Source organism: Ascaphus truei, chromosome 4 (genome assembly GCF_040206685.1).
Source record: "Ascaphus truei isolate aAscTru1 chromosome 4, aAscTru1.hap1, whole genome shotgun sequence".
NCBI classification, from domain to species: domain Eukaryota; kingdom Metazoa; phylum Chordata; class Amphibia; order Anura; family Ascaphidae; genus Ascaphus; species Ascaphus truei.
The window spans coordinates 282,071,004-282,088,152 of record NC_134486.1 but is presented as its reverse complement, the minus strand read 5'-3'; the positions used below and the strand labels follow the sequence as shown (position 1 = coordinate 282,088,152).

The 17,149-nt window shown below is 41.9% G+C and overlaps 1 protein-coding gene across 1 annotated transcript in view; it reads left to right on the top strand.

Moving 5' to 3' along the window:
* The window catches only part of LOC142492379 (uncharacterized), a 36,797-nt gene extending 21,610 nt beyond the window's left edge, over positions 1–15,187 (top strand). The window contains exons 2-4 of the mRNA XM_075595026.1: positions 3,031–3,108; positions 3,474–3,988; positions 14,870–15,187. Coding sequence (XP_075451141.1) covers positions 3,031–3,108; positions 3,474–3,988; positions 14,870–15,187 — 911 coding nt within the window. The remainder of the gene's footprint in view (positions 1–3,030; positions 3,109–3,473; positions 3,989–14,869) is intronic.
* Positions 15,188–17,149: the final 1,962 nt, after the last annotated feature.

The following is a 17,149-nucleotide window of genomic DNA, read 5'->3' as shown; positions in this document are numbered from 1 at the left end:
GTGCTAGGAGTGGGAGTGCTGGTGCTAGGAGTGGGAGTGCTGGTGCTAGGAGTGGGAGTGCTGGTGCTGGGAGTGCTGCTGGTGGCGCAGTTGCTGATGGGGTATCTGGTGGTGGCGTGCTTGCTGGTGGCCAGCTTTTGGAGTCTCTTCCATTGGAAGAAGGAGAGTCCAGTCAGCACCAGCCAAGCTCTGACCCTAAACCTGCTCGGAAGAAACGTGTGGAGAAGCCACGTAATCCTCGCTTCAATGACCAGGAAAATACAGCTCTTGTCACTGGCATTCTGGAGCACTATGACAGTATATATGGACATTTACTAGGTAAGTGTACATTTACATTTATTATTCAAATACATGTGATCCTAGGTCATCTGAGTTTTGTTCATATGCAAATATGGCTTCACAATATCTTTCTATGTTAATTAGTGTGGAAACACAGCTTTTTATCATGCGTTACAAGGACAACTAAACACAGGCGGTCAATTTGCCATAACTGCATACAATATGAATGCAAGCTTGCTTACATGTATAGGTTTAGTAGTGAATGCTCATGTGCTTCACATATTACACCTAAAACAGCATGTTTGCTATCTCTTGGAACAGCTAGCAGTGTAGGAAACTGGTGCTTCTATTATTATTAATTGGCCTCATATATTTTATATGTTTTTCAAGGGCGGACAAGTGCATCAAGCAGAAAAGAAATGTGGGACACAATAGTCATTGGTGTCAATGCGTGTGGGAATCATGTCAGGGACAAGCGGAATTGTCACAAGAGATTTGACGATATTAGGTCAAAATTAAAAAGGAAAATACAAGACCAACGCGTGCATGCTACTGGCACTGGAGGTGGGCCGACACCACAACGTCTGATATTAACTCCATTGGAGGAGCTGCTTCGGGCAAAATTACTTCCCGTCGTCGTGGAGGGATTGGCTGGTGACCGTGATATTGGAATTTATCCCTCACAATTTCCACCAGGTGAGAAATATTACTGTACTAGGCGTGTCGTTGTTTACAGTTATTTTGCATATTTACGCAGCTTTTTATAGTGTCCTCCCAATATAAACATACCTACATCTATATATGTATATGTCTGTTTCTCTCTGTCTCTCATATATATACTGCTGCGGCACAGTTTATTCGAGCATTTGCCCGTTCTGTGCCGCAGCAGTAGCCTGGCGCGCGCCCGAGTATGACGGGCGCGCGCCGAAGCAGCGGAAGAGCGCCCTCCGATCGGGGCGCTCTCCCTACCGCTGCCGGGTCCGCCGGGTCCCCCGGAACCCCCTGCCGCTGTCCCGCGATCGCGGGACACCAGGGCTCCCTCGGGGAGCCCCTGGACACGCGTGCAGGGGGCGCACGCTCCCGATGACGCGTGACCGCGCGTCTATGACGCGCGGCACGCCGAGGGGCGGCCACTAGCAAGCCGGGAGATTTCCCGGCTTGCGGTACCGACCACACTTCAATAAAGTGTGTCGGTAGTGTATGAGCTGCTGCAGATGAAAAGGTGACCCCTGAAGCAAGCAGCAGTCGTGGAGAGTCTGAGATCCATGCAAGCAGCAAAGAAATCCCAGCAGCAGTGTTCCTGAATCCCAGTGGTGGATTAAAGGCTTTTATTTGGCTGATTAAGTGTAAGTGTATACCTTACCACCTTAACTCTGAAAGTAACAGACATACTGCCCTATGATATTTTTCTCTTTGTCTCTTTCCTGGCTTATTTGCGCCTAGGTCATTTCTTCTCTATATATATATATATATATATATAGTGTGTGTGTGTGTGTCAATATGACATATCTGTTGTAGTCCTACTAAAAGCAGTAACTAATATACCACGTTGCATTGCGTGCTCATTTGCATGTCAATTCCCACAATGCTTTGCTGCATTGGAAGCAATTTATGGTGGACGAAGATGGGGAACAACAGGGTAGCACACATGTGTAACACATGATAATGAGAAATTATTACTAGCTACAGGTACAGAACATAAATATGTAGAATATTATTGTGTATTTTATTTATTTTACTCCTACAAACACGACATTACTGCCTATTTTAAACATGCATCAAATATATTGCATGCAACGGCCTACAAACATCACTTGCACTAACACATCTATAGTTGTTTATGAAAAGGTCCATTTTTGCTTAATGTCATATACAGACAGCATAATGAGGCACACGTAGCATATGTTATGTCATTGTGTTCATAACTTAAACACTGCAGACGACTACTTTGCTCCTCTACCATTGTGTTAAAGCAGCTGCAATTAATATCTCATCACAGCATACACTTCAACAGAGGGGGTGGGGTTCAGCACACACACAAATTACAGGCTCATCTTAGGGTCAACTTAGTTCATACCATTTTCACCTGTTTGAAGTCATTGAAAGGTGTGGCTGATTAGGCTTTTTGGGGAAGGGAATACCGTTCTTACAACATGACTAGCACAACTGAAGTTAATCACACTCATTTGAAAGCGTAACTCTAGCTACTAAATGCCCCAACAACTCATTAGTTATCAAAGCGTACGTCACACATTAGTTCACTCATATCTATAGTTGAACTACTATCAACGACACATTATCACACACTGCATGTCTTGTCTTGTTGAGTGACAGCCACATTCAGGTGTGCCACATCTTCTATTAATGTACCACACATATCCTGTACCAAAAACAAAACTTTTTGCTATATGACCACCTTCATGATAACCATTGTGAATGTTCATCTCATGATACTTATGTACATTATGATACTGAGATCACTACACAACATATGATTTTTATGTACAATTTTTATCTATTTATCCTCACGCATTACTGCAGAAACATAGTATGTTGTATGTTAGGGAACTCAAACGTTCTAAGTACACAGGCATGTACATTGTTATTGCAACTATTTATGTTCACTTTCACACACACATTTTCAGTTAAGGAAATGATGCTGTTAGGTACTCATAAATACTGAACATACAATAACTGTTTGTTCAATATTTACACATGTAAATGTAAAACTAATGTTATTGTTATATATAGTTGCCCCTGGAGGACATGTGTCACCTGAGAGGGAACAAGTGTCTTCACCTGGGTCATGCAGCTCAACACACCTAGAAGGTGAGTGTATGAGTTGGTGGCCATATAATATGTGCACTTCTATATGTTATGTTGTCATGTTCATTATTTGTTTTGCACATGTTCTTTAAATAGGATTACTTAGTGTCAGTGAAAATGAAGTGTAAGGCAACATGTATTGTGTTAGTTATGTTAACTATCATGTAGGAGTTGTGAGTTTACAGCAAGTTTTCATTCATTCATATTTCATACTGAGTCCAAACATTATTCGTAAGTCAAGGTAGTTTTTAATGTGAGGTTATAAAACGTATGGAAACATGTTAGTTGTTACTTATGACACAGTATAATTACATAGTAACACAGCAGAGATTAACATGCCATTTAATAATGTGTACATTTATTTGTAGAACATGATGATGAAGATGATGATGATGATGCCACCGCCATAGACACAGAAATACAATCAAGTGAGCATGAAGAGGTTCCAATTGAAACAGTTTTACCGCCAAATCGTCCATCAACTACCACATACGATGCAATTGTAGCTTCTGAGGGAAAAATTGTGGAAGCAGAAAATCGACGCCATTCTGATCTGATGACAGTGCTGGAAAGGATGATTGCACTGCAGGAAGAAACGATATCACAATTGGCACATCTCCACAGAGTCTTCATTGAAGTGCCTAAACAGTTGCAAAAAATCAACACCTCATTCGAAGCATTAGTTGTTCAGCAAACCCAAGCAAATTACTTGAGAATGACTACTGTACCACATTTAAACTTCAACACCTCACAGGCAGGATCTTTACATGCTGGTAATTTTTCACCACATGCATCTGAGCTTCATTCCCCAGGTCCGAATGTAACCGCTCAAGTAGCAGACATTGCTGTGCAGGTTCCTGACGACATCCTACCGCTGCCATATGTACAAAATCAGGAGCTGACACCTACAAAGGAGGCGTCAAAAACAAAACACCACAAGCAGTTACTACTGACCAGTTTTTGGACACAAACAAAAAAAGACACACATGAAACAGACCAACCATCACTTGTGCAGTGTCTACCAACTTGCTCACATGTGTCAGTGGGCACAAGCCCTGTCGGTGAGTCACTGCCCAAAAGCCCTGTAGGTGAGTCCCTGCCCAAAAGCCCTGTAGGTGAACAGTCACTGCCCAAAAGCCCTGTAGGTGAACAGTCACTGCCCAAAAGCCCTGTAGGTGAACAGTCACTGCCCAAAAGCCCTGTAGGTGAACAGTCACTGCCCAAAAGCCCTGTAGGTGAACAGTCACTGCCCAAAAGCCCTGTAGGTGAACAGTCACTGCCCAAAAGCCCTGTGGGTGAACAGTCACTGCCCAAAAGCCCTGTAGGTGAACAGTCACTGCCCACAAGCCCTGTAGGTGAGTCACTGCCCAAAAGCCCTGTAGGTAAGTCACTGGCCACAAGCCCTGCCCGTGAAGTGCCAGAGGCCACTCAAAGTGGCTCTGTTGTGGCTAAAGTTGTTTCAAAACGAAAAAGGAAAATACAAGAGACAACAAGCAGGCCTGTTACACGCTCTCAAAAGGAACAAAATAAATAAATGTTATAATTCACTAAATATGTCTTTGGCCTTGTTTTGTTGACTTCAGATTATCTAATTAATATTGTATGTATGCTGAAGACTGTGTTGTTTCCAAACTTTCAAGTATGTTCTTGTACACGTGAACTTCTGGAAATTTTACCAGTCCTAATTAATTAATAGTGTTATTAATATTGATGTATGAATCGTGTATTCAGTAATGGTCCACCAGGAGCCAGTTGCTAAGTTTAGAGAAGCTGCCATTGACTTTGCAGCAAAACATTGCATTTGGGTGTGTTACTTGATGTAATCATTGCATGTGCATATTATTCACATGCAATTTAAAAAACACCTATTTAACTGCAAACATCTTTCTTGTACGTGTACAGTAGGATTTTGTGTTAAATATTACTTACCTTTGATGGCCATTGTAATGTTGTCATTTAATCATTTATGTGTTCTTGTTTCAAGAACATCTCTGAATTTATACTAATATATATGTAGTATGTATGGATATATGCACACACACACACACACAGTGTGTGTGTGTGTGTGTGTGTGTGTGTATGTGTGTGTGTATGTATATATAGTATAGTATGTGTGTGTGTATGTGTGTGTGTATGTATATATAGTACTATCTAAACTGGTATATATGTATTTACCAAAAACGTTACGTTATGCGTTGACTCTGCGTTTACATTTTTTTTTTTTGTAACCACCATTTTCACTTTCAATGCGTGGATACAGCGTAACATTGCACACTGCATAACATGTAGCGATCACAAACAAATTGTTTCCTAATACAATATAGTAGAACCTGAAAGAGTAGTACACATTGCTGATGGAATAAATATACGTACTTTCCTATCCCTTTAAACATATTAGCAACATTTTACCATAACTCTAACACATACCTGTTTGGTTATCATGCAACATCTACAAAATAAAAAACCGGGTCCACCACGTATGACGTGGGACCCTTGTCATGGGCCAAGGCGTCCTTAAAAAGGATTACGGATGTAAGTCCCGCCCCCAAGCGACGTGCGCGCCTCAAAGCCTATTGGCTGTCTTGTTTTGTTATAGTAACGGTAACTGCAGTGTGTCATACAGTGGGGGCGTACACTGGGCGTTAGCCGAATGTTAATTGAGTGGGAGGAGTGTTAGCGTGCGTTTCACGCTGGCTTAACATGACGTCACACGTATTGCATTTGCGCATTTTGTTATCGGCCGTGCTTTCTGTGCAAACACGTCTGTTTAAAAAGAATACAGATGTACTCGTTCAGAACGAATGTAGTTTCGTCTTCATTGTAGTTGAAATAAAGATTTTATGTTTACTGGTATTTTCAACATGTATTGAACGCACAACGTACGCATTGTTTTGCGCATGCGCTAACAGTTAGTCGACCCAAGCGTGAAGTGCGTGCGCACACTAAGATGTGCGCGCACATTTTAGTATACAGCCAACGTTCACTTCATATACATAGTTATGCCTGCTACAAATTTAAAGAAACATTACATACTGATGTACACTTGTACTTCTAACATATAAGTGAGTGACGTGTGTATGTACACAATCATATAGAGCTGTGTAACGCGTTGTCACGGATACATATATAGTAAGGTGCCATCTTTGACCATCATGTGTTTGCTGTATTTCAGAGATGTCGGGGAAGATACAATCGGATCAATGTATGATTTCAGAAGAGTCTACCTTTATATGAGATGATTGTGAGGAGGAGCCACCGACTACTATACTACATATGGAACTAATTTTATATTGCTTGCAGCGCTTATTAACAAACAATTAAAAATGTGATACCCTTATGCCTATATTGCATAAGCACTTAATTAACATAATGATGTTGCAAAAGAGTGCCTCATGAATTTTTATTGAGTGTTCTTTAATTACTACTAGCATTTTATGGCATGGTGTGTTTTATATATAACAACCATTCCCAGTCTGCTAACACATTTGTGTATTCTATTGTGTAATGGAACGTATGACTGTCGAAACTATGTAACAATAATAATAATTATAATATGAGCATGTTCATGTATAGCGCTGCTAGTTGTACGCAGCGCTTTACAGACACATTTTTCAGGCTGAGGTCCCTGGCCCGTGGAACTTACAATTTATTTTTTGCCGCCTGAGGCACAGGGAGATAAAGTGACTTGGCCAAGGTCACAAGGAGCCGACACCGGGAATTGAACCAGACTCCCCTGCTTCAAACTCTCAGTGCCAGTGTGTGTCTTTACTCACTGAGCCACTCCTTCTCCCAATGTAAAGGACACTTACAACCAACTAGCCATTTATTGTTAAAAATCTCTTGTTACATGGGTATGTTGATAAAATGGTTTGGGACTGTAGCAAATAATGTTATTGCCCAGATGTTGTGGTCCCCTACAATGCATGATGTTCTGAATATGACATCAACATCATGTAATGAAGTACGTTTCTGTGTATATTTCATTAACCTAACTAACTATAGTTTACTGTGTTTATTAAACGTTCTAAAAATAAATAGTACAGTCAATATGATGATATAAGCTACCATAATAAAGCTGCTGTTATCATTTGTCGGTGTTATACATTGATCCTACACAAATTGATACAGACACAAACAGTTGTCTTAAAAAGTGTGTCTATGCTAATGTGCACGTGATTGACGTTACAATTGTGAGAATACTTGATAATTATCATCATGATAATGATGAAGTGACATGATTGACATTCCAAAAATATTACCAACATTGTCATATTGGGAAATTATAAATGCTAAATGACAGTAACCTTTGCGACAAAATTGTGGTTTCTGTTAACAGTTTTACACTTGGTACATGTAGGACACATCCACACACGTGTGACTTATACATACACATGTCACAAATTTAAATTAATGTTGACTATTAATTCCTAGCATTAATAAACACCTACATTGCTAAATATAAGATGTAGTACGCATTGTTGTGATTACAGGCATTCATGCATGGAGTGTTATGATCAGTCAATTTCATCCGTGATGAATGATCTCCCGTAAGTAAACAAATAAGTACAGTTATCCCCTTTTCTCCAAACACCTCTATATTACATTAATGGAATTTATAAGGAAACATACATAAAATGTGATGAAATGGGAGTAATCATTTTCTAATACAATGCACATGAAACCTCAAGAGTAGCTAAATGCATATACATGATACAGAAAGTACATGTATGTTACATTTGTGTTTAAACCAATATGTTGGGTTTTTACTTCAAATAATTATAGGAAGATTGAGGTAGGCACATCTTATGAGAGATGTCAGCAAATATACATACCATGATCAGTCATACTGGAGATATACCTATAATGCAAAGGAACAATATATAAATTGCAAACATTGACATGCCATCTTCAGTACCGTAAACAACACAGCAAAGTGTGTATTTGGTGTTAAATGTGCAACACCATGTATATTTAATGACATTCAAAATGTACATCAGCCTGGTGTACACATCATATGGATGTACATGTTACACTGCACCAATAACATTGTATGTAAGCATACTAGAAGCATGAATGAGTATGGGCATAATATGTGTATTGTCTTAGCATAAGGAACAACACAATGCTAAAATATTAGTGCTTTGTTACCCCAGTTGTATTCACATACACACAACTAAAGTACAATTGAAGAGGGATTATATAACCTGTGCAACAATAACATACCGGTGCCACATCCCTTTGTGCACACAGCAGAGAAAAGAAAGGTGTGCAACCCATATTCATCTGTGTCCTACCAGAAGGGTATATAAAAAAACATTATTGTTAAGATAACATAATTTAACTATAAAAGTAGAACTTGGAACATATATGTTTTTACTTACAAGAAAAAAATGAATTGATGAGATTCTGGCGTGTCTGGCCACCACTGGCTGTTTGTTCATTTTCAGCAGCTACATGGGTGGGATGCTCGTCTACCAAAGGCTCAGCTAGGTCTGATTGTACATTGTGCCTGAGTGCAACATTGTGCAAAATGCAACAGGCAAGGATAATATCAGACACTTTTTGAGGCTTGTATAGAAGAGCCCCACCAGTTCTGTCCAGACACCTAAATCTGGTCTTGAGTAGGCCAAATGTCCTCTCTATAACAGATCTTGTAGATATATGGGCTGCATTGTACCTCTCCTCTGCTTCAGTTTGAGGGTTTAGCACCGGAGTCAAGAGCCACGGCCTAATTCCGTATCCTGAGTCACCTATAATGAATGGAGCACACATAAGCTGACATTAGTGATCAAATTGTACAATGCCAACATTCCTAAATAAAAATGTGTTTTGTGTTAGAACATGTAAATGTGTACTCACCCAGCAGCCAACCATGTTCAAAATGTCCCTCTTCGAACGCATGGAAGACTGAAGAGTTCCTCAGGATAGAGGAATCGTGACTGGAACCAGGGAATTTGGGTACCACATGCATTATCCTCATCGTCGCATCACATACCACCTGTACATTGAGTGAATGGTAGTGCTTACGATTGCGGTACACATGCTCACTCTGACTAGGTGCAATCAAAGCAACATATGTGCAATCGATTGCACCCAGCACACATGGTATCCCTGCTATATTATAAAAGCCAGTCCTGAGTTCCAGCCACTCTGTCGCCTCTGTAGGAAAATGAATATAATTCCTAGCGCGTCTATTGAGTGCATAGAGAAACTGGGTAAAGGCCCGCTAGAATGTAGATTGCGAGACCCCGCCCACTATGCCCACAGTTGTCTGGTATGACGCGGAAGCAAGATAATGTAATGAGCACAGCATTTTAACAAGCCCAGGGACTGCACGACCTCTGGCTGTGAAAAAATCTAAATCTCCCCTTATCACCTCATAAAGAGATAAGATTGCTGCTGAACTCAAACGATAGCGACTTACAATCTCCTCCTCACTCATCCCATCTAACAGGGTTCTCTCCCTGTACACACGCGGACGAGGCACAACTTGTCTCCTCTGTCTTCTCCTCTGATCTCCTGTCCCTCTACCTGTCCCTCGGCCTGTCCCTCTCCCTGTCCCTGTCGTATCCGCGTGACTGTCCCTGTCACTGTCCCTCGGTCTGTCCCTCCCTTGCCCTATATCATTCTCTTGATCATCAAGCATGTCATAGAAAAGAATGTTCCTCCGTCTCCTAAACAATCGCAACATTTTGAAATGAGTAGCTGTGAATGAGCAGGTAATGGGCGTCCTTTAAATAGGTATGTGATGATGGCAGGTGACATAGTAAAATGCAAGGTGTTACATTAACATAATAAAGTACTTCTGTGGCAAGCTGTGTGCAGTTGTTCTTAGAAGTATTTGTTGTGTGTATTCTGCAGGGAATGATGATATTTGCCAATGATGTGACGTGAAGCTTTGTACAAAGATTGTTTGAAAATAAATAGTGTAATGTGCAATGCATGTAACACTTGTGAACGCAACAGTCAGTCATGTAATTAGACAAAAAGGCTGAGATTGACGTGGGAAAAGTTTGGTGTAACATGTGTAATTAGCCATGTTATTGTGACATGTTGACAACAATGAATAGTCGTGTGCATATGCATGCATTTCTGTAATGAGGATAGTTGCTATAGAATGAGTTTACAAGGTGTCCCAATGATGAATTACTGTACATGTGTGTATAAGTTAGGTTGAAGTGCTTGTAATGCTACGGTTACAATGTAAACATGCAATGTGATTGAGCGTCCAATAAGTGACGTCATGAAAATAGGGAGGACCCAAAACTAGATGTAAACATGAGAAGACAGATGTACATGAACGTTTAAAGATGCGTGACACATTACAAGCATTGTGTAATGTAAAGGAACATGAATATACGGTGTATGTGTGACATGTGTGACATGTGTAACATCATGTAAATAATTGTCGCTCAGTTCAATAAAATGTGTGATATGATGTGAGGTTCTCCTTTAAGAGTTGAGTATAGTATTTTCCCTTGACACATCATCACATGATGAGTAATGTGACCCGCAAATGCTGAAAACATGTAAAAGTAGAATGTTATGCAAATAATACACGTCAGCTGTGACACAATGCAGGGAATGCCCCCACACTGTAATGCAAATGACGTTTGTATTGTGAGCAATGAAACGTAAACAGTACTATACTGTTATACGTCCCCGCTCCATTGACTCCATTGATGTACAGAAGATTTTTTTTTTCTAAGTACCGTTCCGGCAGCCTTAGCGATCGTTCTCCCCTCCAAACTGCCAACTTTAGTTGGCGGGAGAAATTGGCCATAACATCTCAATTTCGTAGTGCCGATCAGCCCCGATAAGCTGATTTTTTTTATTGAATCCAGCCGATTTAAAAAAGTGGCGATCAGTGGCGAAAACAGGCTTATCGGCAGCCGACTGGCCATAACAAAATTATCGGCTCCGAAACCTGCCGAAATCAAGCACTTATCGGCGCTTACTGAATCTCAAACCCAATTTTGGCTATAAAATGCCGAAAAATACCTTTTCAACGCTTACTGCATGAGGCCCTAAATGTTTAAAGCTTCCAGTGACTGAGTTCCAGATCAGAACCAATGCTAACACCACCCTAACTCCTGTTACTACTGTAGTGCCGACGAGTATTCTAAAACAAATCTGGGTCAATCAACAAGAAGACCCAGGTACATGCTGGGTACCCCACAGAAGAGTGGCCCTTTTGGTCCGATGAGGAGGAAGACATCTCTTACGGGGAACCTGAACCGAGTCACACCCACAAAACACCCCAAGAATGGTGGGAGTGCCTGAACTCGGTACGAACCAAAAAGACCACTCTCTATGATGATGAATGTGATCGACAGGAGCAAGGGCGGGATCAGCAGATCTCTGAATATTTACACCACCTAACGCAACTGCAAAGGAAACATGGCGGATACAGTGAAGCTGCTGAAGTTTCAAATAAAGATGGAGACCCCAATATCCCTGATGGGACTGAGTCATCCAAAAATAAAAGGCGGAAAAAGAAAAAGAAAAGCGGGTCTTCACTTAAAGTGGAAGAAACAGACACATCTGCAGATCCTGCAGAGAAAAAGAGGGACATAGATGCCCTGCAGCCTAGAGAACATGGAGAATTCGTCCCGTGGATGACCGAATATCCAGAGGGCCAAGGCAGAAGTCGTGTACCCCAAAGAAGTTTCTGTCTGGTGCTAATAGTGAGAAACCCTCAACCAACCATACCAGGGAAGCGGAACCGGAACCAATGAGTGATGATCCCTTGACCAGCCCTGAAGCTGTCCAGCAAACTGCCAGGCATGACTGTGATATGCTCCATGAACAATTGAAACTGAAGAAAGATGATTACGCAGAGATACAGAAAAATAACGTGGAGCTACAGAAGAATGTGCTCACAATTCTCTTTTTGGCCAAGACAGAATTGAACGATCCCAAGACTGAGCTAGATACTGCAAACCCTACTATTACCGCCATGGATAAAAAGCAGAGTCAATCTGATAGAATGATAGCTAATCTGAAGCAGAAGTATGAGGAGGCACTGAAGGAGATTACAGTCTTTCAGCAAGAGGTTCGCAAGTGCCATAAAGAGGTGGAAGTTTCTCAAAATGAGGTCCCCACTCTCCGCATAGAACTGAATGCCTCACACCAAGAGGTTCGCAAGTGCCATAGAGAGGTGGAAGTCTCTCACAATGAGGTTCACACTCTCTGCATAGAACTGAATGCCACACACCAGGAGGTCAACAGTGTCCGGACAGAGGTGGACATATCCCAGAAGGAGGTTCACACTCTCCGCACAGCACTGGATGCCTCACACCAAGAGATCAGCAGTTGCCGCACAGAACTGGAAGTCTCTAAAAAGGAACTTCACAGTCTCACTAAGGAACAGGACATCTCTCAAAAACTATCCTCAGTCTTAATATGGATCTTAAAGTCTCTCAGAAGGAGCTTCAGACCCTCAACCTAGAGATGGAATTCTCACGGCAGAAGACCAGGAGTCTCAAAGCCAAAGAGCGTAAATTGAAGGGGAACTACAAGGATGACCTGAATATTACAGAGACTGCAAAAAGAGACAATTTAAGACTGAAAGAAGAAAATTCTGATTTGACAGACCACGTCAATGAAAAGAATGAAAAGCTGCACGAGCTTGAAAAAATATAGAAACTTTTGGAAGATGAAAAGTTTGAAGCAGAGCACCGACTGCAGAACCAACTGCAAGGTCTGTGTACGCACCTCCAGAATGCCGAGGAGAAGCAACAAACTCTGCAGGAAGAAAATCCTGCAGGCTGCTAAAGAAGTAGGAGTGCTGCAGGAACGTCTGATTACCCAGTATGTCCCCACAAACAGCATAAGAAACTGAAGGCTATCTTGAGCATCACCAAAGCATCGCTAGAGGCCAAGCTTAGAGTCCAGGTGACTCGGCACAAGAGGGAGCACAAGAAGGTCCAGAAACTGAGACATGTAACTGTGGCTCGAGCAAAGAAATTCACAGTGCTTCACAATATAATGAAAACATGGAAGCAAGCTCAGAGAAAGTACAGTGAGGAGATGAACCCCTTGAGTGGAGAATTGCAGGATGCACTCAAGAAACAGGGATCTCTTGTGGATGAGATTACAGTACTACAAGAAAAGGTATTGACCCTGCCCAAGCGTCAGTATCCCACAGCAACTAAAACCCCTGAAGAAAAGGGTACAGTGAGAGCTGGGAACACCGCTCATCTGAAAAACAAGGTTGCAAAGTCTGAACCGCCTAAACAAGCACTAGCTAAACCTTCAGCCACCCAAAAGGCAACAAAAAAAGGTATACGTGCGGAATCAAAACCAGAAGAATTCTTAGTGGATGAAGCTGAAAAGATGGGACATTCTCTGGAAGTGGAGGTGGAATTACAACTCAATCCCAAAGAAGCTGAACTGACAACTGCATGGAGTGGAAAAAGTGCAGAAGGACAGCTTGAAGAGAGGAAAACTCAAAGAGCTACTCTGAAACGCTCTGCAACTGGAGACATACAGTCTGCCTACAAAAAGAGGAGCGCCCGACGCAAGGGAAATCTCATGACCGTGCACTCAGTAAAAAGACCATACTTGGAAAAAGTCCTCCTCGAGCAACTGAGGAGTGCTGATCTCAAGCACCTTTGGGAGGAGACACAAATTAACTGGAGAAAGGGCTCCAATCCCAGTGGGACTGAGGGTTCTCTTCCTCCATCCACTCTCATTCAAGTCACAGAGATATCTCGAATGAGAGTAGAAGGATGGGCTTTGGCTATGGTAAGCCCGAGCTTCCCACAAACAGGGGAGGTATGTAACAGAGTCTTATCCCTGTTAAACAGGCTTGCCTCTAATCCAGCAGTGTGCTGGTTAATTCCTGGTGCAATCAACCCCACATGCTAATCACAGCTCTGTGAAATACAGTAGTATGTTCTGAGACAGGAAGTGAAGAATCCTTAGTCTCCCACGTGGGGCTGAACCAAGGAAGGACAGACAGAGATTCCTGAGCTGCCATGGGGAGCTGACACAGGAAAGCAGCGAAGCCTACACACAGACACTGACTTGAGCATATAGGGGTGCTGAGATCAAGACACCAGAGACATATTCCTGGACACAAGTGACCCAGGAACCTACCAGAGACTGACATGAAGGGCCATCTGCATTAAGGTATCTCTTGAGATTTTGGGGAATACGGTGGTAAAGGGATTATCCCTCCAGGCCTACAGATAGAGACTGGGAATTAAGTTAGCCCTTACACAGGGATAGGCTTTTGTTGTTTTGTTGTTTTCATATGTTTGGTGTGCTACTTAAGGGAAACAGGCAATAAAGCCTTATTTTAATTTCACCTTATAACAGTCTCCATTGCGTACCTCTGAACACATCTCTTACAATGCCATTGAATTCCATACCCTTGCTGCGGAGACAGGCTGGAACAATGAAGTTCTGCTGACAGCATTTTAGCAAGGGTTTTCTGAGCATTTTAAGGATGAACTGACATGCCGGGACACCCCTAAATATCTAGAGGAATTGATTGCTCTCTGTATCAGAATAGATCTCCGGATGTGAGAATGGCAGACCGAGCAAGACTGTCCTTCAAAAACTCCAATAATTCGGCCTGTTCCCCACTTCAATACTACTCTTCCAGCACTTCTCCTAGATAAGGAACTAATGCAATTAGGTGATACCATATTACCGGAGCAGGAGAGAACTTGAAGATCTGAAAGGGGGCTGTGCCTGTATTGTGGGCTCAAATGTCATCTTGCACATCAATTGTCCTAAATCATGGAAACTCCAGTGCCCGGTGAAGATAGAGGAATATTCTCTGGATATTTCTTCTATTCCTGCTCCACCCCAACCTGCACGGCTCCTGCTGCCGGTTTCGCTCTCCTGGGGAACAGCCTCTATCTTCACTCAGGCTTTTGTGGACTCAGGAGCCACGTGGAATTTCATTGATCACACATTCGTGGAACTCCACTCCCTTCCTCTCCATACTTGGGAGATCCCAGTAGCGGTTGTGGCCATTGATGGAAGACCTCTGATACCTGGGACCATCACCCTTGAAACTAAGCCTTTGCTGGTGTCGCTGGGGGCACTTCACAAGGAGACACTTTAATTCTTTGTTATTTGCTCTCCCTCTAATCCAGTAGTCCTTGGCCTTCCCTGGTTGTGGCACCATAACCCCAAGATTGTTTGGGTGACCAGTCAAGTTTTCTTTTCTTGAGGTTGAGGAGGAGCGCAGGATAAGCTCGTGATATGTAAAAAAATTGAAATATATATAGTGCAGATGGTAGATCACTGCTCAAAAGATAATCAATATAGGAAATGAACTCACAAAAATCGTATTATGTTACTGCATGTCAGAGATCCATCTCTCTCTGACTGGAGCCCTTTGTGTAGCTGGGGTCAGGATGCCTCTCAGTGGAGTGGATGATATGCAAGTGAAAGAAACCACAAATAGTGCATACTGTATAAACTATAAATATGTATTAGTCACAAATATTAAGGAAACTCACATTTTCCATAAATTAGATGGGTGGTGGAGAGAACCGCCGATAGAAGGGTGGTGAAGTGTAAGGCTGCTGCCCGGTGCTTCACTTTCACTTACACCTCACAGTGTAGTTCCGCATCAGTCTCTGCCGTCGCGTCACTTCTGGTTTCGCGTCACGGGTGAGGGCAAGAAGCCAAAATGGGTCTGGTGTCAGCAATAGATTGCCAGTCCTTCAGTGAGCAAATTCTCTCCAAAAACTCTAACTCTACGCGTTTCGCACACTGCTTCGTCAGGAGTATATCGATTTTTGTGAGTTCATTTCCTATATTGATTATCTTTTGAGCAGTGATCTACCATCTGCACTATATATATTTCTATTTTTTTTTACATATCACAAGCTTATCCTGCGCTCCTCCTCAACCCCAAGAAAAGAAAATTCTACATCCTAGGACTTGGAACTGTCCCACCAGAGGAAGTTGAGCTGCACTTGTACACTATTATTTTTAATATCACTTTGTGGTGTAAGGTTTATTTTGTGTACCTAAGGTGTGTCACTAATTACACCAATTTAACACTATTTGGGAAGCGCCCAGTCCATCCACATTCCCCACTCCCCTACCCACTGTCACATGACCAGTCAAGTGACAGCCTGGGGACAACATTGCCATGAATCTTGTCTTTCGAGTTCTTGCACCATTTACGGGGTTCGACCACCCACTGAGACTTCTTTGTCATGCCTTCCAGTTTTTTACCAGGAGTTTGCCAATGCAAAAGCAGGAAGAGGAGTTACGCCACTAGCCCATACTAGTGACTCTGAGGCCCAAGGCAACACCATGTATTTTAGACCAATGAGAGGGCCAGTCCACCATTAAAAAAAAAAAAAAGATCAGCAGAAGTCATCACAAGAGAACTACTAAAACTATGGTAGTCAGGGCCGCCAACAGCGGGGAACAAAGGGCACTGGCATCCAGTGGCCATCTTTTTATTTTTTATGATTCACTGCTATACCTGTTTTATTTTTGATATGATTGTTTTTATTTCCAAGTTATCACTTGTCATTTTGGCGCTACTAATCCTTTGATATATATATATATATATATATATATATATAAAAAACAAAACAAAAGATCTTACCCTCCTTATGTCAGGCAAAGAAAGAGACAGCACTCACTTCCAAAATATGAAAAGTGTATTAAGGCATGTGAAGACAGACAACCAATCCCGATGGTTTAGGAATTATAACAACCCCTGTTGGAAGGGTACATACTCATGTCTACATTGTTGCCATTGCAACAGTGTAGCCAGGGGAGAAATATTAAATAATCCCCTAAATTGAAAGATTAATGCATTTAGAGAATTCAACATCTGTGACAGCAGTTGGGTAATCTATACCCTTAAATGCCCATGTGGTATGATCTACTGTATGCTGGTCAAAATTCATGAACGATGAGACTGCTTCCATACCAACATAAATAAGATATCAGGCACCAAAACTGAATCCCTGGTTTCTAAACACTTCTCTGAAAAAAATGTGTCACAATTAAGAATTTTTTATTCTTGAACATGTCTCTCCTCTCTCTCTCCTCT